Here is a 24480-nt window from a genome sequence, read left to right as displayed (position 1 = left end):
AGAGAACGAGAGAGTGCAGCACGGACGAGAGCGAGGCCACGCCGCACGGCCCCCTGGGTATTTATTACAACCAATAAAAGGCTGATTTACTGAGCATTTACATGCTTAATGCAAGCAGCCGGCACACTCTGCGCTAGAACTTGACTGCAGACGAACACACACGCTCGCACACACATACACAGAGGCGCACCAGCGCGAGCGTTTTACAGTTTAATTATACGATTAGGAGCGCTACCCAAAACACTGTCGTCTTCTAAAACAACCTTCCAAAAAGTGTCCCTCTCCATTTACATGTGACCCTGGCGAGCTGGCTGGCTAGATGGAGGGAGGGCAGAATGATAATGAAATGCATTTTCTCTGTTTTTAGTCCAATAGAGTTTAATTGTTAGAGATAATTTCCTCCCCAGATTGGAATAAATACTGCTAAAAAGACAGGAAGGGAAGCGGGAGAATAAAAGCCAGAGGCGTGCAGCAAAATATGTTTTTGCAAGCCTTTTAGAAAGTATTTTATTTTGAATTTTGTATGTTTTTATAAATGCACAATAAACTGTCAGTGGGTTAGAATTATCCAGTCATTTTGCATGTAAATCAGAAGTATTTTAGGAATCTTCCTCATTTTTCACAAATGAAAGCCTTATTCAAACTCCCTTGCAGGAAAAAAAGGGCACAAAGTGTGCCTCTCACTTTTAGATTGTAAGATTAAATGTGCTGTTTTCAGTGGTTTAATGCAGGGTGTGTGTGTGTGTGTGTGTGTGAGAGGCAGAGATGGAGATGAACAGGGAGACAGAGTGGATGACAGCCTAGTCTGACATTAAGCCCCAGTATAGTACATGAGAAAAGTGGATTGAATGGCTGACATTGGAGCCAAGACACAAAGTAGCGACAAAACTAATCCTCCGTGTATGTCATGGGTGACACTGTTCTATCTGAATGCGGCGAGCTCGCCTGTTTCGCACTTGCGCAGCACAAAGCCAAAAGGAAACAGGAGTCAAGGTGAGCGCGTGACGATGCAAATGAGTTACGATTTCTCAAAAAAAAAAGAAAAAAAAAACATTCCCAGGGTTGAAATTAAAAACTGTTTTATTGTATCAGCGCTGCATGCCAAAAAAAAAAAAATTTAATTTTACCTGGAAAAAAAAAAATCTGGTTAAAAATATTAACTATTAAAATGATGAGAAAAGTGGTCACAATAATAGAAAAACCTTGCTGATTTCTTAGACTGATTTAACAAGACATGACAAAAACTATGTTAGTGTTTCAGCACCTAAGTGTCTCCATATACGATGCTCCCTTACCTGCTGGTATAATCAGCATATTTCCAGCTCTCGCTGGCTACAGTCATGTCTAATGCTGCACGTTGCTATCCGCGTACAGCTCATAATCAGTGTGGGTTCAACAGTTTGAAACATGTCACATGAAAGTAAAAAAAAAACCAAACCCATAAAAAAACAAAGAAAGAGGTGAAGAAGAGAGAGAGCTGTTGAGCGTCAGCAGTGCGGATGCTTCCAGCACGCCGTTTCCCTGCATGTATGTGCGTGCGTGTGTGTGTGTGTGTGCATGTGCACCAGCTGACTCCCAATGTGTTTAACAAATAACCACAATTTGGCCGCGCTGCCGAGGAGCCGGCGCCGTCATTTCACATTACCGTCTCCTTGACGCTCTGCTCTGCCACACACACACTCACACGCAGCCCTGCAGTGTGCCTTACAGACACACTCATTACCTCTGAGATGCCTCTGGTTTTACCTTATCTGGCCCCGTTTAGCTTCAACACATTTCAGCGAGTGCATTGTACACCGATTTACCTCCTACATAGTGCAGCGAGGATGGCATATGGCAAGACAAATTATTACACGCTGACAATGAGACGGTACAGCTTGTGATGACTTTGGAGAGTCGGGTGGATTTACAGTATGTGTTTAGTCCCAAAAATTCAGATTTTTTTTTTTATTCCTGGGATAAAATTTGCATTTATTTGTAAGAGGCTCCCATATACTTTTAACATAACTGAATACTTTGCCATAGAATTCAGGTCACAATTAGTATTTTAGAGACTATTTTTACAGTGTGGTAATATTAGAGATCTTTTCATGTAATATTTAACATCATTTCCACTGGAGTTTGTATCGGCTGTCAGCTGACTATGTGAACTTTGCCTTAGTGTGACTGCGGCAGGTCATTACCAAACCTCCGATCAGCTGCCGCACTCTGTCATCTGCTACATCACAGGAAGATATCGCGGCCTGTTGTGTAGATGTGATTAAAGTGTATTACCTTGTCCGAGCGGCCGTTGTTGAGGCTGAGGTTGCTGACGGCTGCCACCTTGGCATCCAGCACCTGCTGCTCTCGCTTCAGCTGCTCCTTCATCTGCCGAGCCTCGGCAAAGGCCTTGGTCACCGCCTCGTGGTCGTTCAGGTAGGCTGTTGAAGACAGCGACGACAACAAGTCTGCTGAGACGCAAAGACAACAAGAGACGGAGACACGCACACACACAGAGAGAGAGGGCAATCAATTAACGTGGATAATCATTAGTGAGTAAATATGTAGGTGGGACTCATGTTGAGCATCTTTATTTCCTTTATTTGTACAAAGGCATATACAGAATATTGAAGGAAAACAATGATTAGCATTTTGTTTTACAGTTGAGCACGGACGGGAAAATGAATATGTCTGAGTGTGTGCTTGTTTATTTTTAGGAACCTGGCAGGAGGTTTTTCATCCAGAATAAATCATCTTCTGAACCATGAGGTAAAGACATAACATACACTTGATGAGGGGAGGTTGCCAGGGCATCTGTGTATGTCTCTCTCTCTCTCTGTCTAAGACTCACACACACACACACACACACACACACACACACACACACTGACCACTTGACTGTCAAGCTGGGGATGTGAGTCAGAGAGTGCCTCTAGGTAGCCTTGTTACAGGCTGTCCACCACCTCCCACCTGCCACCAGCCTTAAACACACACACACACACACACACACACACACACACACACACACACACACACACACACACACACACACACAGTCTCTTTTCACATCTGAACCCTCGCAGTTCTACTTTGAAGAGGTGGCCACACTCTTATCACAGCTAAAAAGTCCTGCTAATTTCCCCAGTTGTGAACATCTGCTCTGCAAAAATCAGATCTCCCCTCTCCTTCTCGCTGCCTATTACTCGTATTATTTCTGCAGCTTAGTCTCTGATGAGGCATCTGCTCTGTGTGCACCGCTATCGCCTCTCCCTATCAGTCGGGTTAGTTCTTAACAAAGAGCCGCGGCTGGCTTATGAGGCCTTTATCTGCGCTAATCCGCACCGCTAATGCCATCTCAGGCCAGATTACCAGCTTCAGATTGGTAATGACAGAGCTGTGAACTCTTTCAGAAGTCATAACCGGAAAATCTGGATGTGAGTAGGGGCCAAAAAAAAAATAAATAAAAGGGAAAAAAAAAAAAAGGGTAAGGGGGCGGTGGGGTTGAAAGGGGATGGAAGAGCAAAAACACAGAGGGTGATGGAACTGGGTGGCAGTCAATTTTAATCTGGAGTCCAAAAAAAATGAGGGAGGGGGCATGTAGATATTCTTGTGCCTACAATCGTGAGTGTCGCCTAAACTGACTGCAATGCCAGCCGTCCAGACAAGTGGATGTGACCCAGATAGAGGGGTGGGGTTGGAGAGGGGGGTTGCTCTACTCACTCTACTTTTTGCTGAAATCTTTACAGACAAGTGTGATACATTTTAGACCACCAAAACTAAAAAAAATAAAAAAATATATTCACGCAGCGAGGTCAGGGGAGCTGCAGTGCTTTATGACAGCGACAAAGACAAATGTGTGATTGTGGTAGAAGTTACAGGAGCTGACAGCACTTCAGTTCAGTTTGAAATGAGGAGATGGATGGACAGATGAAGTGGGAGAAAAGACACACGCCTCTGGGTTGATAGGTGTCAAAAACTTAAAGGAAGCAGGACTGCAAGGCAGCTATGAGAGACAGACAAACTGAAACTTATTTCATTTGCATACATACTCGGGCATAGTGAAGCCCCAAAAAAAGAAAAACTGCCAAGACACTCTCCAAACTTTTATTGTGCCGAACTGTGTTTGATTACATCATGGGTGCAACAACACGTAAAGAGCATTTTAATTCCATTTTTAGCTGTTAGTGCTGGAGATCCTTTTGAATCATTGTTGTTAGGGAAGCAGCAAAAACAACAACTAACAAGCTTTTATATGAAGTGAAGTAAAAATAAAAACAGCATATCCCACTGGAATATGGTGCAGGGAAAAAACAAAAAAAAAAAGCTCATTTGATGATTTTCATACTCTAAAAGATTTGACCAGAAAGCATATGACTGAATTCAAATAACCTGAAAAGGCCGACATAATCTGCACCATCCTGACAAACAACTCCCTTCCACATCAAAACAACCACCTCTCGACTCTGTTCCAATTGGTCTGCTCCTTCCATCCCTGATAAACCACGTAACAGGAATCCCAACGCGGCTAGGAGTTGTAATAACAAACGCTCTGGCGACCGGCTAAACTCAGTGGCAACAGATGGGACCACGAGCTGCAACATAACTGGGATCTGACACACTGGTCTCCACGCACAAATAATTCAACAGGGATCACACACAAACTTTAAACACTGTAATCCATTTTTCTGAACAAAAAACATCTGGGACAGAAAATCCACTAATCTGATATTAAATCCGCCGATTTGTTGAAAAACAGTGAGATTAGCCGGGAAGTCGGGAAAAAAAATGACTAACTGCCTATTGCACAGGAGGAGGAGGAGGTGGTGGCGGGATTGTGTTTGTGCGTGATTGTGTGTAAGAGTCTTTGTGTGCGTTTGAGTGAGTGTTTGAGTGCGTGTGCTGTCATTGTGTCATTAATGCTGGGTGTTTGCGCTGTCCTGGCTCATGTAAGAGGCTTGTCTAATCTCATTGGTGATACCTCCTGTCTGTCATGCACTCCTCTCTTTATTATTCCCCTGCTTAGTTGCACGAGAAAAAAAAAGTGATAATCCCCCCCCCCCCCCCCCCCCCCCCCCCTTACCTCTTTTCCCTCACTCCTCTGTCTCTTTCAGTCACTAATAAACACATAACAATGAAGCAGCCCCGCGGGCAAACAGCGACATGGAAGAAAAGCACAAACACACTAATTATAGCCTGTTACATATGTGTAATATTTGAACTATCAGTGGTGCGTGAAAAATGGATTAAGAGTACAAAATAGTGATTCATTTATGTCATATTTCATACGTGTGCATATGGCCGGGTCTGATTATGGTACTGGCACTCGCAACAATGGCACCACTGCGAGGAGAACGCTATTCTCGTCATCACCACGACCAACAGAGCTATTACCGTTTTTCTAAAGGAAGTTACTTGTCATTGTGGGAACAATTTCCAAACAGCTTTCTTAGGAGTGTATTGAAATATGTAAGTACTTATATGACCACCCGCTCACACTTTTTGTTGGCAGAATAAGAACACATTGTTTAGAGCAGGGACACCAAAACATCAGGACAGGAGGCGGATAACACGGGATACATTTTTCCTGCCTTGCTCCAAGTTACATCAAGGATTTCTTAAACTCTTACTGTGTATCACTGAATGAGGCTCTGCTGGTAAACTGAGGTGACTGGGCTTTGCCAATAGAGCTCTGCCAGTTGAATCTCCTCGTAATAAATTATTTTATTTTAAAATATTTTTTCATGAATGTTGGACATGTGACAATGTTTTATCATCACATGATTTCAGAGGTGGCAAAAGTACTAACATTCTGTACTTAAGTAGAAGTACAAGTACTTGTGTTAAAAAATACTTTCTGTAAAAGTCGAAGTACTGGTTCAACTTCTTTACTTAAGTAAAAGTAAAAAAGTACAGGCTCTGAAATTTACTCAAAGTAAGAAAGTAAAAGTAGTTCTTTGGAGGATGTTTCTACAAGCTATTTTTGTGTAAAGCTAACTGAACCTTATTATATATTATTGTAATAATATAAAATAATACATGAGAACACATTATTCCAATCTAAATTTTAATTCTAATGAATGTGAAAGGGAATTTAAACACAGCTCTGTTCTCTGTGTCCTCCATAGTAGAGGGTGACTGTGCCTCCACCTAAACACCAACATGAGGATACTCAGGGGTTACAGTGGGATTCAGAAGGTGGAGGAACCCTAAGATCAGCTGTAGTGGCTCTGCATGGAGAGAAGAACCACAGCTTTTTTATTGTAGCTGCAGTAAATGATGTTGGTGTGCAGGCTGTGATCAGCTGACCTGCTGCTGCTGCTCTGAGGTTTACTGCTCTGTGTGGATGAAGTGAACTCACAAAGATGTAACCCAGTATTTCACAGCTCTCTGAGCTGATCTCCATCCCCTACACTGACAGCATACAGGCTGTAGAAATGTTGGATTCAGTGAATGAATCTCAGCATCAGCAGCTTTGATTCAAACTCATCTCTGCTGCACTGATGTAACCTGTAACTCTGACCATCAACACAAAGTGCACCAACACAGAGCTTTACTGTAAATACAGTACAACAAGATAACCTATTTATTACACACTAAACTGCAGTATTTTCATCCAATCTTTGAATAACACAAAGTCAGCATACTTCAGTTTATTTTCCAGTCCTTACCTTTAATTCTAACCTCTCTTCTTCCTCTCCTGTCCTCTTTCTCCATCTCTGAGTGAACTTCTCTCTCTTTGCTCTCCCTCAAATGCAGCAGCTCTTCTTTTAGCTAGCTGTGTAACAAACTGCCCACACTTTGTGTGTTTGCTGATATTTGTTGAGCATTTAGAAACGTTGCATTTATGTGCCACACGTTACTCCCTTCATGCTCGCTCCTCTTCAGTAGCGCTAGCTAAGCTGTTTATGTCCTGCGAGCGTAACTTACGGATTCGGTCCGGCCCGCTGTAACCCCTGATTATAGCGCTATAAATGAGACATTAATTACATGGGTTTGTGTATTTAATCCCTTTGTACCCGATAAGCCCCGGTGATGGAGGATACACCAGTACGATTGTCTCTTATATGTTATTATTCCTCCGTTTAGGCTCAGATCGCTTGATGTTTGACGGCGCACTGACCGGAAACGCAAACTTCTCCCTGACGTGTTAAAAAGTAACGAGTCTGTTTGAAAATGTAAGAAGTAGAAAGTACAGATACTTGTGTAAAAATGTAGGGAGTAAAAGTAAAAAGTACTCAGAAAAATAAATACTCAAGTAAAGTACAGATACCTGAAAAATCTACTTAAGTACAGTAACGAAGTATTTGTACTTCGTTACTTCCCACCTCTGCATGATTTCTCATTATCTCTGTTTCTTTAATGATCTTGAGCTGTTTTTATGATTTCCTGCAAAGCCCTTTGTAACTTTTTTTAATAAAAAAAAAAGAGATAAGTAAATAAAGTTTATTTTTATACATTATCACAATCGGTCAAACTTTTGAACAAGCTTAAATTAAGATGATGTTTGTTCGATCGTCTCACCCTTAAAGCACCAGCAGAAGAGCCAGTATAGATATTTTGATAACTATTTCTCATATTTGTAGCTACCTATTCTAGCTTGAAAGCATTATGACATCAGCACAGTCTAAAATGCTGCGATTGTTTTTCCTGTGTTGTGAATGTGTGACTGCTTAAATCCACTTACCAATTGAGCTGACTCTGGTCGGTGGTCCTCCAATGCTGGAGGGGGCAATACTGTGCTTCATGGAGGTGGGGTCCAGCTTGGTGGCAGCAGCAGCAGCAGCAGCCGGCACCTGTGGGGAAGTTGGGGGGGAGTTGGGTGACTTGCTCTCGGATGCCTTAGGCTTGGCCGACAGGTTCAGTGGCTGTGCACCCTCACTGTCCTGCAAAAACCAAAACAGCACAGTTTCGCCTGCTGTGACCACCGAAGGAATTTGGAAGCGGGAGGCGCGGGGACCACCCTCGCCCTCCCTCACCGAGTCCGCTTTCAATGGAGGCGTGCTAATCAAACGGGAGCCCATGCACAGCAATTTGAGGCAAGCCCGGCGGGACATATCACAAGGTGCATGCCACTGCCCCTTTTCAAACAGCTTATGACAGGCAAATAAATAAATACATAAAATAACGGCACATACAAAAATAAATATTTACACATTTTGGTGCAAACCACTGCCACCAACATGCAAAAAGACTGATGTCCTGTCACAGCAAACTCAACCTTCAAACGGGGTAGTTCATGCACGTGCAAACTCCACATGCAGGCTCCAGTAAACATGCACTATAGTGCTGGGCCTAGGCATGCTACAAACAACCAAACATATGAGGAAGAGGAACACCCTCAACTCATTCGCAAAACTACAGTCTTTCACAGAGAATAACACCTCCCTCAGAGAGTCTTTAGAGGTGTGAGAGTCTAAAGACACAGAACAGAGATCTGTCTGTCACTTCAATGTGCACTCGGTTCATTAGAAACAGGGGACCTTCATGGTCAGGAATGTGCCCTCTGCCCTACCCCACATGCACTCATAGCACCCAGCAAACAATCAATACAATTCTTAAAGCAGCTGAGTTCCATTTTATTAACAATATTTCTGAGAGATGATCTAGAGGAGCCATTCCACTTCCTATTAATCATATTGCACAAGGGCTGCAATTCAACCTGAGGAGCAGAAGGGGGCGCTTGTAAGATAGTCCTCAATTAATAGGCGTTTATGGGACTAAAATTATTTTTCACTTCTATTTTTTTTTTTATTTATAGATCAAACCCCTAAATTTTATTTTACTTTTAGCAATGTGGAAAATATGTCCAAATTGAAACAAAACCACCTTAATGTCCTTTAATTTTTCTTAACAGAAAGAACAAGATTGTCCCATAAAATGATAGCATTTCAGCTAATGTGTGCTGATTGGCCAGTTAAGTCGATAAAACCTGTTTCCAAGCAATAACTAAAACAGACGATGGAAGCACAGTTAAAAAGCACCTGACTGCAATAAATATTACATGAGAAATAAAAATGGTGCGTGCTGTAAAGTGGCTTGTGGTGCTGTGACGTCTCAAAGGTATTTAACGACAACTGAAACCTGCAAAAATCTAAAAATGGAGACGAATGTCTTGTAACTTCACCCCTTCTATTTTCTGACCAAAAAATATTTACCTCCAATGAAAACCATAAGTTTGTCCTATAGTACAGAAAGGCCCCATTCATTCTGGGCTATCTTCTGAGCGCCCCTATAAAAATCAGAAATCCAGACGCTGGGAGATGTTGAGTATCCCTAAATTCAACACAACTAAATTCACTCATCCATCTATTACTGTGTTGCTCTGAACACAGCGACAATCTCAACACAACAGACCGCGCTCCTCAAGTAAATCGGCATGTGGACCGCCACTGTTATCATGTTAACTGTCATGGCAACATCACCCCTGCTGACGACCTAATCCAATCAGGAGGAACCTTAGAAGGTCACATGACAGGATGGGAGGAATTAGATTGCAGAGGAGCCAGATGTACACAGACCACTCTGTGTAATTAAAACTCCACAATTAAAAGCCAGACACAACATGAGGCGATGGACAGCTTAGCGGGCCAGCCAGTTAAAGGCACACAACAGAGCGAAAATGAGGCCTAGAAATACAGTTTGTTGGTTGTTTCACAATATTCCCTATGTGTCTACTTCAGAAAACAAGACAAAAGAGAAATATCACCATTACAGGTGTAGCAAGATTTAAGCCTTACAGCAGAGAGAATAGAGACATTATTTGTCTTTATTTTCTGGTCATTAGTCTAATTGCTGCTTAGGCAAAGTAGAAACTGGCATACAGTGGAAAAGAGAAACTATTGTGTGTATGTGTGTGGTATATTCACTCATTAAGGACGACTTTCCCTCATTCCCACTCCTTGAGTCTTACTAAGCCTTATGAGCCCCTCACAACTCAATTAAGCCCTTCCAATTAAGCCCCTACATGTGTACGTGCTCATGCATGTGCGTGTGTGTGCGTGCGATGAGGCCTAACCGGATTGTCCTTCATTAGGAGGGGTGGGGTGGGGGGCTTTCTAAATAGACGGAGGACCCCCAAAGATGCCTTCAGTGAGACAATGGGCCGGAGAAGATGAGGAGAGAAAGGAGAAAACTGAGGAGGATCTTCTCAATCCTGACCCATATTATGGTGGGCTTTGGCTGGGAACGTGTTTGAATATTTATTACAAATAGATAATGCCTATGCCTCTTGTACACTGGATTGGGGGAGTTTCCCTTCGCGCCAAGCCAAATCCTGTGGTGGGAAGGTGGCCAACCTGCATTATGCCAGTGTGGAGGAATTAGTTTAAACAGTGGAGCTGAGAGGCTTGGACCGACTTGTTTATGTCTGTGTGTGTGTGTGTGTGTGTCACTGTAAGACATTGTTCAACAAGCTCTAAATCTCATGACAGAGTGTGTGTGTGTGTGTGTGTGTGTGTGTGTGTGTGTGTGTGTGTGTGTGTGTGTGTGTGTGTGTGAGGCCTCTAAAGCCTCTGAGAGGCTTGGAATCTTGAATTAATACAATTGCTTTTGTGTCTCTCTTGGCTGATGAAACAGTCTCCAGCTTTGAGACCGAAAAACATGCAGAGTGACAGCGAGAGCCAGAGGGACACAGAGAGACAGAGGAGAAGCAGAAGGGGAGAGATAACACGTGTGAATGCGCGTGTGTGTGTGTGTGTGTGTGGGCTGTATTTCACTTCTGTGGACGCCGACATGTGAAAGCGACATCAGGGTTCTGCATCTTATCATGGGAGCTGACGGTTCAATTAACAGGACAAGTGTGTGTGCCACTACCGTTTATCCCAGTCAGGTCTGTGTGTGTGTGTGTGTGCACGCACAGGTGTGTGTGTGTGTGTGTGTGTGATGCTAGGGACAGGATCCTTAAATGTGCCTTTCACTCTTCATCTCTCTGTCGTTCTTTCTTTCCTTCCAGCTATAAGTGACAATTCATATATTAATTACATCGTCGAATTGAATTCTATTATATATTATATAATCTATTATTATCTATTATATTATACATGTTCATATTTATTTGATTCAAAATGCTATTACCAGACTATTAAATAGTCTCAAATAGGTGTGCACTGATACAAGGGCCGGCTAAGAGTATTAGTATCTGCCCCCAGTCTTATTCCATCCATCTTCTTCCACTTAACCAATTCCAAATGTATTTTTAAAATGTACCAACAATACTACTGAGTACAAGACCTGCTTATTTCATTATGCTGTTTTATATTTCAGATCAATTAACAGGCATCAATGTCCTGATGTTTAAAGATATGATAACTGCTTCTCTGTGTTAATCTATAATGGCACTTCAGTGGATCTGTATGAGATTTGTATCTGAATGGGATCTGTAACAGCTAATGTGGGCTGAAAATGAAACTACATAAAGAAAGAGACGTTACTATTTGTTATGTTTCTCTGGCAGGTGAAGCATGCCGGCAACTGGGCTGCATATGGTGCATAATTTGAAACAATATTGTATAGGTCTGTATGCATGCCTGCTTACATCTGAAGATCCACTCTTGCATATAAGAAAGCTGCACGTACTGTAATTGCAGCTGCAGTGATTGGAGCGTGTGTGTGTGTTTGTGTGTATGTGTGAGGGGGATGCATGGTTTCTAGCTGGTGTCTAGCTCGACACCTGTGTGTGTGCGCGTGTGCCTTTTTGAATCTGTGTGTGTTTGTCCGTGTCTCACCCGAGGGTAAAGCACTTAAGCAGTGTGAGCCTGAGTCCAAACAGCTGTGAGCAGAGGCAGGCAGCGGGCCTTTAAATGACTAGAGACCTGAGATAGAGCCCACGGGGAGAGCACACCACTGAAATATACATGTCACTCGACCGGAGAGAGAGAAAGAGAGGAAGACAGGAGGAAGAGTGTTAAAGGGAATCAGTGAGAGCACTTCAGTGGTCAGCCTGAAAGAAAGAGAAAGAAGGAAGCAAGAAAGAAAACTCTTCAAAGCACTTATCTAATGTTTGTGAACAGCTCTGTGGTCAGTCTGCGATTTTGCCTCTATGGAGACTGTCGGGGTCCGCCTTGGTCCACTCCCCAGTCAGCTGCTCCCGCTGGACTGAGGAGGCCATTACGACTCCCTGCTTCTCCTCCACCACAGGCCACAGCACTTGCCTGTCCTCCATATATATGGTAATAACGTGTGTGACAGTGGGGGCAGGATGGTAGCATGAGTGTGTGTGTGTATGTGATGGAGATGTAGGGAGGGGCTGATGGACAAGGAAGTAGGGGTGCAGGCTCTGGGGTCAACCACAAGCTTTAACATGTGTCATGAACCAGTCCTGACAGTGTGTGTGTGTGTGTGTGTGTGATTGGCACAGGAGGCGATGACGGGATGATGAAGTTACAAGTAGTACAAAAAGATGTGGAAATGGAAACAAAGAGCACAGGAAAAAAAGAGTTTAGGAAAGAAAAAGAAAGTAGAAGGAAGACAGACGAAGAAGAAGCTGGAAAACTTTGATTTATGTGGCAGAAAGTAGAGCACAAATCTGATAGTGGAGCCTTACTTATAGACAGTGTGTGTGTGTTTATTTGTGATTGACCACAACATTTATGATTTTGGGGGGAGGGGAGTCACAGAGTGGACAGAAGATGGTAGGAGGCATGGGGTTTTGTGTGTGTGTGTGTGTGTGTGTGTGTGTGTGTGTGTGAGGATGGGGAAGAGGTGGTCTGCGTCCCAATGGCCAAGCAGATATTCATAGAATTCCACTTGGATGGTCACAAGGCATCTCTTCGCCCCTATTGGGCAGCCAGCCGAGAAAACGGCAGAAGCACCAACGCATCCTGAAATCCGGCCAGATGCCAGCTGGAGGTTTCTGATAAAGTTCTGGTGTTTGAGGTGAGCTGACCGAGGACCGAGTTGAACTAAGGTGCAGAATAGAATGAGAAGCAGATCGCTGCTTGGGGCTCTTGTGTGATAGGGCAGAAAAACTAAAGACATAAAAAATGTGGCTGCAATGCAAGACTCAAATAAGGTCGGGGACACGTTTTCAGCTCATTCAGTCTCTCAGTCAGTGCGGTTACACTGGAAAGGCCAACGTGTACACAGTTCTAGTAATTAGGCTGCAAAAGTCTTTCTGAGGTTTAATTAAATTTTTCTGAATGAACTGGAAGAAATCTACTTGTATCAAGAATTTTTCAAGAAATGCAAATTGATGTTGAATTGAGAAAATAAACTTATGGAAAAGAAAGAAACAGAAAGAAAGCTGACAGTTTCCTCACATACTTTTCAAAAATAACACTTTAGGGATATCAGAGACAGGAATTTGAAAAGCAGATGTGATGGCTAATTAAAAAGCTCAGAAATTAAATGTATTTCCTAAGCTGGGTTTTTAAAAAACACTCATGAGATAGTGCTCGTTATAGATGAAGCAACCTTGTTAGCCAGCTTTCAAACCACAGAAACATGCACGCACGCACACACACACGTGCGCGCGCGCGCAGATCATTACTTTTATTCTCCTTACCTTGGTTTTGTTTGGTGGTGGGGAGCTGCGGCCCTTGTCGCTCTGTGAATGTGTGTTGGTGGGTGGGGAGTGTGTGCCCAGGTTGGCTTGGGGAGGAAGGCTGCCTCCGTGCTGCTTGGCCCCGGGGGAAACCTGCATGGCCGCAAGCTGAGCAGCATACAACTGCTGCAAGGTCAGAGAGAGACAGGTAGAGAGACAGGGAAGGGGGAGACAGGGTAGAGAGAGGGGTGAGAGTTGGGTTGGTGGGACAGTAAGAAAGGAAGGAGAGGGGGTAAAAAGAGAGGGGCAGATGAGGAAAAAAAAAAGGAGAAGAAAGGACGACATGAATAAATAAATGAATAGTTGAGAGCGCACACAAAAAAAAAAAGAAAAGAAAAAGGCGGCTAAAAAGCTCTGGAAGAAGAGGCCATTAGTGGCCCGGCCTCTGTTTGTGTGACAGAGAGATAGAGTGGGACATCTCTACTGTCAGCCCCCCTCCCACCCCATGGGAGAAGCGCTAACAGCCTCTCTGACAGGCCTCGAGATGGCCATGTCCCCTCCAGGTGCATCGTGGGAGAAAGGCAAACACTCTGGCTATCGAGGTCACGATGGAAAGCCCAGCTCTGCTCAAGGTAAAAAAAAAAGTGCCGATGGAGAAGGGGGGAGAGAGAGAAAGCTACATGCCAGATGGGACATGCCAGAAGTGTCTTGTGGCCCTGTGATGTTTTTAGCGTGTTGACAATAAGATGCAAAAAACGTCATGAAATGGGTTTAAAATAAAGATAAATTGATTCAATAACTACTGGAGGAGACAAAAAAAAAACCTGTTTTCCCTATTCTTATTTATGTATTTAATTAATTTCCAATTAAATAAAAGCATTATGGTGTGAGCTGCTATGGTGCGAACATACTCTGGGATATTTATGCAATAGCATTGTATCACACAAAACAGTCTCTGGCCAGTATTTCCACAGCAACAGACACAGCATAATATTCACAACTTGGACGAAGCTTCAATATTCATAAATGCCTCTTTCTGTCTCTCTGTCTTTCTTCTCAAAATCATCCCACAAAGCTCAATTACTTTCATGTCGGCTAATATAAATCTCCAAGACGCTGGTTTTGTGTTTCTCTGAATTGTTAGTGCTGCCTCTGAAGAGGAACATAATGGTTGTTTTTGCAAGAAGTAACTGATGTGTGTGTGTGTGTGTTTTTTTTTGAATAGTTATAATTGTTATTATTTATTTCTGGTGGAATATTTTTCTGGAAGAAAACCATCCTTTTTTTTTTTTTAGTTTAACTTCCGTCCTTCTGTTGGTGCTTGGCTGCCGGCCACCGGCGTCAAACAAAGGCCTGTTTATGCAAATGGACAAGGAAGAGATGCTGTCACTGCTGTTTCTCTCTCTCTGTCCATTTGTACCTCGCTCTGTCTCTCTTGACAGCCACATTAGCTCCTGCTCCGCTTTGCTCTCTTAAATAAAGACATTTATCTCTTTACCACTGAAAAAAAAACCAACCCAAAAAACAAAAAAATCCAGAGACATTCAAACTGGTGGCGCACACACACTCACAGAGACTTTTTGGAAGAATCTTATATTTGAATGTGAAACAATCTCTTCTTGACTGCCGTATATATAGTACAAAATTTACTGTCCAACAATCCAACTGTGGTGCAAAAGCATGTTTTCGGTTACAGTATTCTATCTGTTTCTATTACTTTTATCGATTTTCCAAACTTATAATTTCACTCTAAAACAGATACCTGTCATTCCAAGAATTGCATTCAGAGGTAAAACTCAAAATACTGTCCAAGGTAACTTCATCCCTGACAAACACTTTGGTGTCATGGAGGAAAAAAAGGCAATCCACATTTTTTCAGTGACTGTTGAGAGCCGTGTTTTTTTTTTTCATGCGATTTCTTGCAAGATTCTCACACTTTAGTATTTGCTCCAAAGTACAGTGTCTGCTAAGTTTCAAATATATAGATGCAAATATTTCATCCCTGATGAGTATCGCTATAGCTTTATCAAACACCCGTGTATATAATAATCGAGGTACATTGTGTGCACTGGATGTGTTGCTGCTGCGGCGAGTTACACAGATGTGTCACAGATGACCAGCTCGCTGAGATCAGATCAGCCGGTGCTTGCCCATTTCTCTTCAATTAGCTGTACTGTAGCTCCTGGAAAGGAGGGGGAGGCAGGGGGAGAGTGTGTGGACTTCCAGCCGAGCATGAACACCCCTCACCCCCCCTCCCAGCTAGCCAAACCCCCCTCAGCGAGTGGACCACAGGCAGTGTGTGTGTGTGTGTGTGTGTGTGTGTGTGTGTGTGTGTGTCCTGCCATATTCGGACCAGTGGTTCAAAGGCCTCTTTATTTGCGGAGTGAATTGAGTTCCATTACAAGGCCAGCTCCCGTCACTCAAAGCCTGCTCAATGGGCCGGCGAGCAATGACACACAAACACATGCTCTCTCTCTCACACACACACGCACGCACACAGAGGGCAGAGGCACTGTGGAGCGTGCCCAGAGCGTCGCCACAACGACATGCATGTCAACAAACAGGAAGTGACAGCGCAAAGCCCCCTGGGGTGACTGGAGGAGTGAACACACACACACACACAGAGGCGCACACACACACACACAGGCGCACTGAGTGGGGATGGGGTGGGGGAGTGCAATTGCAGTTGCAGGATGAGACTAAGGAATTTGAAATGTCACTCACTAACCAGGCACACTGCTGAGCTGTGCATGTGTGTGTACATCCCTTCCCTCTTTCTGTCTCTAATCCCTTAATGTGAGACCAGCAATATGTCGATATGATTTTTACATGTGTGTGTGTGTGTGTGTGTGTGTGTGTGTGAGAGAGCATGTGCAGACTGAACTCTGCTGACATGGAGTGAGAAGGTGATGGGAGACTGTTGGTGTTCTCTGACTGAAAACATGGGGTCACTCTGTTGTATTAGTAGTACTGACACCCTCTGTGTGTGTGTGTGTGTGTGTGCTTCCTCACTGACACACAATAAGCTGCATCCATTCTCTTGTTTTGCCGTTTCTCCTGTCAGCTTAGTCACTGGGGATCTGCGTGTGTGTCTGTGAATCTTGGTCAATAATCTGCAGCCTTAGACAGATTACGAGCTCGCCTCATCTTTGTTGTCCGAGTTAGCGAGCGCCTCAGAGCAGTCTGAGCTCCATTGTTTACATGGACATGAGGACTATTGTATGGATCTTAATGGATTCTTCTCTGTCTATCTGACTGTGTTTTTTTCCTCCACTTGTGGGTTGTTTTGGTACTTAGAAGCAAAAAACGAAGACAAGCCTTCGTTAGACAGAAGCGTCTGACACAAACACTGTCCGATCTTTACGTCTTATCAACCTCTTCTTCGATTTTGCCTTTGAGCCTTTGTTCTTGTTTGGAAACCTGTGTGTGATTGAACTACAATAAACTGAATAAAAGCAACCCACACAGAAAGATTACTTCCCCACAATACAGTGGTCAAGTTTAAATAAAATAACTACAATGCCTTCTTTATACCTTGACGGCAAACATCTTAAGTATTTTGGTTATTTTTTCCTTTGTGCTCCCTTTACTGTGTTGAAAAGAGTGTTACGAAAGAGCCAATAAGAATTGAGCTTTTCCTTTAACATTGCTGAGTTACTTAAAGTGAAAAACCTTGCAGCAGTCTATACTTTATTTTGTAATTTCACCAGAATTTAAAGACAGAATACAAAATCTGCCGCTCAAAATATAATTTATAGACCAAAATGTTTATATGAACTGTATTTTACATCAAAAATCTGTCTCCCCTTACTCATTAAGTGTTTTATCTGCCTACTGGCTCACACCACTATCTCAAAAATTTACCTAGCACTGAGGAGATACCAACTCTGGAGCATCTGAGAAAACTGCTTTGTTTTCTTCCTTCCTTCCAGATAAGATAGATTGATTTCTCGTCTACCTCCTCTCATCTGTTCCTCTCTCTCTCTCTCTTTCCCCCTCCTCCCTCCAACCGCCTGTCCGTTGTTCGTCCATCTATGTCTCCGGTGTACAGTGCGGTAATCCAGGACAATATGTTCCAACATCTGCCTCTCCATATGATGCCTGACCCATGCCATTGACCCTCTTTATACCACGCCGCACACACACACACACACACACACACACACACACTTTCTTGTGCACAAACCCACTTTATTCCAGTGCTTACCTCCGTTCCCTCATCTCTTTTTCTCTCTGTTTATCCTTTCAGCTGATCATCCTCTGGTACTTTTGCCTTTTTGGCGTTATCACCAATCTCTCTCTCTCTCTCCCTCCCTCACCAGGATAAGTGGATTTTCTTTTCATTTTTCAATTCTCTGTCTGTCCTTCTCAGTCCATTTGTGTGATGTGGATGATATCAATGATATCAAGGGTCAATAGGGAGCCAGATTAACATGCTCTAATGCACAATGTCACACTCAACCCACAGATTAAGATGCTAAATGCCAACCTTGTACACTCCAAAGCCTCCACTCCCTTGAAAAGCTTCTGTAGAGGATTCTGTGTTAAGCTTCCATTGACTTTAAGAGCCACTCTGTTGATTTATATGGACGGTGGTTCAAACATAGGAAAAAAAAAAAGCTTTAAATCACTGAGTTTAATACATTTTTCTAAGAACTGCACTTATCTCAACACTGTGCCTTTGAAAGGTTTTCTCTCAGTATTCTTATTCTTGGATACACACAGATTAAGCCATTATTCCAAACTGGATTTCTTGCTTCATATGTACACTGTAGTGGTCACAAGGAACAAGACACCCAAAAGGACAGATTTCTGCAACTTGTCATAATCCATGACATAATTAAAGACTCCTCTAATAAATTCAGTGGGTAAATAAGTTTCAGTTCCATCTGCAGTCATTTATATTTGGCGGGATGGTTGTGTTTTGCTGAGAGCAGCAGAAAGACCGTCAAACAGAACAGAGGAGGCATTATTGAAAACAGGACACAGATGAAGTCAGACGCAGTATGAAAGGAGGCGCTGTGGTGAATACGGGTTGCAAAGCAGCTTCCGGTTGTGTAGGAAATGTGGGCACGTTTAAGCAAATACCGTGCTGTATGTAACTTTTGACCCGTGGACTCATAAAAATGTATCAGCTGAGCCATTGGCCTAACTTTACCCAAGACAACCAGTGGTGAGGCCCATGAGAGGCTACACTTATAAAACTGGAGTTTCACCGAGTAACTGCTGAACAGCAGGGGGTCAGTATATCCATATCACAGACTCAGTTGCCTTGTGTACTCTTTCATCAATACAAGCACAATACTAATGTACTGTAGTGGCCTTTTAATGCCGCTTGAACAGCAGCCAATGTTGGTTTTAAACAATAAGTCATTTATTGACTAACTGATCCAGCAAGGAGCCAAATGCAGTTTTACTGTATCAGTGGGTGTGTATGAGGATGCATGCTTAGAGCGTGTGCTTCCTATAGTAATACCAATATACCAGTTTCCCCAAATGAGTCAATCCACTGTACTGTGGTACCAAAGCTGATGACTGACTGAATTTCATTTAATTCGGACAGCAAATACAGATTCTTCATGTAGTTGTTGAAGACTAAAGCTTACAATAAAAATCCCCAGGTGTATGCGAGATAAGGTCAGGTGTAGCATATATGTGAAGCGTGTGTATAATCAGTACGCTTGTGCACGCGCGCGTGCACTTCAAGTCATGTCCACATGCTGAAATCACATCGGTGGGCATGTCTGCATGTTCTCCTGAACGCACCTCAGTTTATTGTCCATTGTATCTGAAAATCTTTCATTTTCAGTCTTCATTTGCGTATGTGTGTCAGCTGAATGGGTTCACTCGTGTCTTCCCCGCCAAACCACTGTGTTGCCGTGGCGACCCGAGGCCCGAGCTAACTGTCGTGTCTCGTCTGGGCGACAGAAACACCTCCTTATCAAATGAGGGCGCGGAGACGATCCCAAAGGAAATCCATCCACATTGAGTCATCTGTACTTGTTTTGGCCCTGGCAAATCCGTTTCTTTGTGACAAAGCCTTAATCTCGACGTGCGCCTGTGTTTGTGCGCGCGTGCGTGAGGATGTGTATTTCTCTGGGAGGATTGGAAGAAAGAAATCTGACTGAGTGAGATGTTTTGTTTTGTTTTTTTTAACACTCGTGTTCTTTCACCCTTTCCTGCTTGGGGGGGTGGAAATCTGATTGCAAGGTGGACAAAAAGCTGTTCAACTGGAGATTTTGAGTGAGCCTGAACACAGTCGAACATATGGACAGCTAGATTGAGGCAGTGATAACAGACAGAGAAAATTATTCTGGGGCTAAACGCACACATACACACATGCGAGCAATAATGAAATCAGTGGCGACAGCGGGGTCCGCTCGCCATGATAGAGTTACACAGCTATTCTGTTCTCCCTGTAGTGTCTAAGCATATGGAGCTGCATGTTTGGCTGACAGGTGCAAATGTAAAACACACCCTCTGCCTGACCTTTAACCCACATTTTCCCATCATTCCCCTTGTGTGCAAGTGAAAAGACGTGTTGAAATACACGAAAATGTGTGTCAAATGCAGCTGTTTCTCTCACATATACAGAGGTGGTCGAGCGTACAGAGGCTGAGCCCGACACTGGAGCTTAATGTGTTTCAGATCACAGGCGAGTGAGAAGATGCCAGTGCAAGCGCTTAACCTCTGTGAGAGGGGGCCCCGAAGCCCACGTGGATCTGTGAGTTCCAGTCGTGTGTGTTTTTCTACGTGGGGGAGAGAGTGGCCAAGATTACATAAGTGGAAGGCCACCTATTTTACATACACACAGAGGAAAAGTACCAATCCCATCTTCCTTATAAGCTGGATAACAGATGTTAGCTCTCCCCCGCTTAAAGTCTCTCATATCTCTGCTCTGCTTTCTACAGTAGCCCTGAAGTGCATGTAGATGTGAGCTGCCCCTTAAAATCTGGGTCTAACACTGTCATAGTTCCTTGGTTTGGTCACATCTCCAAAACAGATAAAATGAGGAATGTGTTTGAGTTTGGATACTTTTGCAACTTTCTACATGCAGACTTTAGCAGTGAAAAGACAAACTGAAGGTCAGACAATTACTTGAATGCTTTCACTTGTGGTTTGTGATGCAGTTCTGCTGATGGCATTTGCGCACTGGGTCCACGTTAATGATAAAAGGTGCTGGACAATTCACTTTGAAGGTATGCTTGAGTACAGTGATCCAGACCTATTCCTCCGGCTGCAAAAAGGGGGCTTCAGTAAAGTGTAGTCTGTGCTGTTAAAGGAGATTGAAATGTCTTCAGCATCACCCACAAATTACCTCTGACAGCCGATCTGAATATTTCTGTGCTCTACTCTGCATGCCAGCTCCCGCTGAACTGCATCAATCCCATTTGCTTCCTATCACAGGACAAAGCCGAGGGCTACGCTTACATTTGTCAGCTCTCTGTTATTTATTTATTTTTTTGGAGTGCTGATCATGAAGATCATGTTTTTGTGGGATCACTTTGGTGTCAACACTTTGGCTGAAAGTGACAGCTGCGCATCCCCCCCTGTGGCTGTGTTTGTGATCCTGTCTAGCTCAGTGGGCAGCAGAATGTGGTGTGAACGCTGTCAGGGTTAGGGGAACCGTTCACAATGGCATCATCATCCGAGTGAGAAGGGAAACGTCTGTGATATTTGAAGGTTTCTGGCTGCTGTTGGAAGTCATTTCATGTTTTTGGACCCTCACTTTATTTCTGAGAGATCAGCTGTGGCTGCTGGAGGCTTACCTGGAGCTGTAGGGGGCCCAGGCCTGGTGTGGCGGCAGCAGCAGCAGCCATTGTTGTGGGGATGAGCTGGAGAGGGTAGGGGTCACCTGAAGACAAGAATCACATTTTTTTTTCCTCTATAAAATAAAATATAAAATCAAAAACAATGATTGCTTTTAATGCATTTTACACACCAGTGGCACCTCTTCCCCCCCTTTCTTTTCATATCTCCCTGTTAGGGTTCATTTTGGACGCTCTGTGGCCCCTTCTCCACCCATGTCTCCATCTTACTCTCCTATCAACTTCCATCTCTCTTGTCCACTCTTTCCCCTCATTCTTTTGTTTTTCTCCTCCCACTTTGGTCCCTCTCTCCTCTCTCCTCACCCCATAAACCCTCTCTCCCACCACCACTGCCGCCACCTGAGTCCCTTTCTGCAGCTGTTAAAGCCATCCTTTGTGTGCGCTGCCGGTAGGGCCCTAATGAAAAGCCTGATTGTGTGTCCTCCTCCTTAATACCCCCTGACAAAGAGCAGTGAGGTGAAGGGATTCTGATAAAGCCAGCCCCAGCACCGTAATTAAGAGCCGCGACTGCCGATTGCTGTTCTCTCCTCTCACTTTTTTCCCTTCAACTGTCTGTTCTCCTGCTCTATGGACACAGCTCTGCTTTCACTTCTTGCCTCGCTCTTCTCCTTTGCTTGTTTCCTTTCTTGTTGCCATCTTCACAAGTTACTCTCTACCTCTCCTTTTTGCCCCCCCCCCCCCAATGCCCCCTCTGTCAGAAATGATAAAACAAGAGAAAGATGGATGAGCAGGGTGGAAGAGATGACAGAAGCAAAGAGGAGAGGGAGGTGGAGAAAGAAAGGGGAGAAAAGGGCGAGTTTGGATTATTAGTTAGTAGGTGCAGATAGGCTCCACTGTAATTACTCAGAGCGAGAGAGAAAGAGAAAGAGGGACAGAAAGGTCAGAGATAACAGCAAGGAGGAGGTGGAGGGTGAGGGACAGCAGGGAGAGGAGCAGAAGGGAGAAAAGCAGAGGATACGCTGTTTAATTATGGTCATACATGTTGGTTGACAGCTCTGATGTGCATTTGAACTTGCTCTCTAACTAAAGAAAAGTTGTTGGAGGAGGATCAGGCTTTTCTGCTGATATCTAATTCAGGAAACTTCTTGAAGAAAACTTGAGAATGTTCTCAGTGCTCGACCTTGCATTTCTGACCTGAACCTTCAGCGCAGTGGTCAGCTGCATCACAACCTTCTATTGTGTGTATTTGCCCATGTGCAGTTTGTGTGTCTGTGTCTAAGCTTGGCATAAGCTAGACTTTCCTTCCAGCATATTTTCCCATACATCCTCACTCTTAAAAAAAAAAGAAAGGGGAAAAAACAAAACAAAAAAAAAAAAAAAGTGAAAGCAAAGCTGAGACATTCCTTTCTCCAGTCGGGAAGGAGGGCAGGAGGGATTAAAGAATTATTTCAGGACTGTGTATTCTAGGAGATTGGTCTTTTCTCCTTGCTCCCTGGACAAACATGAGCCCAGTGGATATTTATGCTCCTCCTGGGGGTCGCTGTAACAAAAGAGAGAAGGACAGAGAAAAGCAAACATGTTGCTCTTGGCTCGGGGACAGCGACCTAGGCGGAAGAGGCTGAGATTTCTCACTGACAAACAGACGAAAGACGGAGATCGATGAGGGCGAGCCATATATACAAAAACACTATCAGTGTCACTTTGATGTTACAATTTAGCAATTTTTACTTTAAAAAAAATTTTTTTTACAGAGGCACTACACCCATTTTTACCGTGAAAGCAACAAGTAGACGGTGCAATTTGCTTGTCACAAAGACTAAAGCTGTAAAAATAAGTGATTAATGTGTTACTGTGCCCCGAGCGTTTGCTGAAGTTACTCACAGTTTTAATTTTTGAAAAGAAAGCCTGTGTTATGTACTTCAGATGTGGCAAAGTTTTGGTGAAGCATTTTTTTAAGTACAAGGCTGGATCTCTGAATCCCCATTTTAGTCTCAACTTTAGTGCAGGAAATACTGGTTTATGATGGCATCAGTATTACTAAAACACTGTCTGCAGTAACTGAGATATGAGTTGCACATTGTGTGTTCATAAGTGGAAAAGTAGGACCTATTATGCTTTTCCTGTTTACTGTTACAGTTAAGGATATGAAACATGGCTAAAAATTTTAAATAAAGAGGTCAATAAACATGAAAGCATTCCCTGAGTCTGACGCTCGGGCTTCAGACTGCTCGAAACACTTCGTTTTTTGAGCCATATGATGTCATAAAGAGCAAACATCAAATCAAACATCTTTAATATGGTCATTGCAGCCCTTCCTCCAGCTATGAGCACAGAAATCCCACCCACCTGCTGTTCAAAGCTTCTGTGTGAGAGTGGCACTCAATCAGAAGAAATTTGGCTTTCAGGAAGAAGAGCTAAAATGGCACGTTTCAGACAGTGGACTGCATGAAGGCCCAGCATCAGATTAAATAAGATTATTTGGAACTGTTAATCATACAAAGTTATCCTATTAGAGTCCAAAAATAAATATCTGGAGGTGAGATAAGTATGCTAGGTTCTCTTTAAAAAAAAAAAAAAAAAAAAAAAAAAAAGACCAGCTTTTTCATAAAGTTGCAAAAACACAGGTGTGTTTTGCATTTATTTAGTCCTTAACTCACCAAAAAGAAAAACTCCTGTTATCTTAAAGTGTTACATTACTATTCAAGTGCTTAAACAGGAGAGGCTTTGAATGCACAGAAATCCATACTGTGCAAATGAAATTTATTCATAACTGCGAAGCGCCGTGAGAATATGTCAGCGCACAATGCTACACATGTCCTATTTAGAGCTTCACCACCAAACTACATCAACTCACAACAACTTCAAAAGTTGCCAGAGAGTTTTCTCAGGGGCGGCTTGGCCTGCTGCAGTGTGCCAGTCCGGTTGGAGTTGGCTGAGGCAGTGAAAAGACAAGCCCACTACTTGACAGGGTATTTACGTGGGCAGTGGGCGTGGGTGAAGATGGCACTAATTAAAATGGAATGGACTTGTTTGGGAAGCTGTGAAACTCTAAGTGGGGAGGGGGGGGTTGCGGGACTGAGGCGGGACTGAGTGTGCATGAGCCTGTGTGCACGCTTACATATTTGTGTCTTAGATTTGTGTGTGTGTGTGTGTGTGTTTGCAATACCATAAAGCCATCTCTGGCTGTCTGGACGTTTGTGTGTATGTGTGTGTTGTTGCGTGTGGGCTGCGTTGGAAACATGTTCTGGCTGC

General features: G+C 43.4%; 1 protein-coding gene across 4 annotated transcripts in view; it reads right to left on the bottom strand.

Moving 5' to 3' along the window:
* Positions 1-24480, bottom strand: part of sox5 (SRY-box transcription factor 5) — a 116056-nt gene that overhangs the window by 4142 nt on the left and 87434 nt on the right. For 3 of the 4 annotated variants that reach the window (XM_030720612.1, XM_030720610.1, XM_030720613.1), the window contains exons 8-11: positions 21229-21314; positions 13481-13645; positions 7664-7862; positions 2275-2450 (exon numbers count right to left, since the gene is read on the bottom strand). In XM_030720612.1, coding sequence (XP_030576472.1) covers positions 2275-2450; positions 7664-7862; positions 13481-13645; positions 21229-21314 — 626 coding nt within the window. The remainder of the gene's footprint in view (positions 1-2274; positions 2451-7663; positions 7863-13480; positions 13646-21228; positions 21315-24480) is intronic. The other variant, XM_030720611.1, reaches the window with a different exon arrangement.

Source organism: Archocentrus centrarchus, chromosome 23, assembly GCF_007364275.1.
Source record: "Archocentrus centrarchus isolate MPI-CPG fArcCen1 chromosome 23, fArcCen1, whole genome shotgun sequence".
NCBI lineage: Eukaryota > Metazoa > Chordata > Actinopteri > Cichliformes > Cichlidae > Archocentrus > Archocentrus centrarchus.
This window is presented reverse-complemented; position numbering and strand designations above follow the sequence as displayed.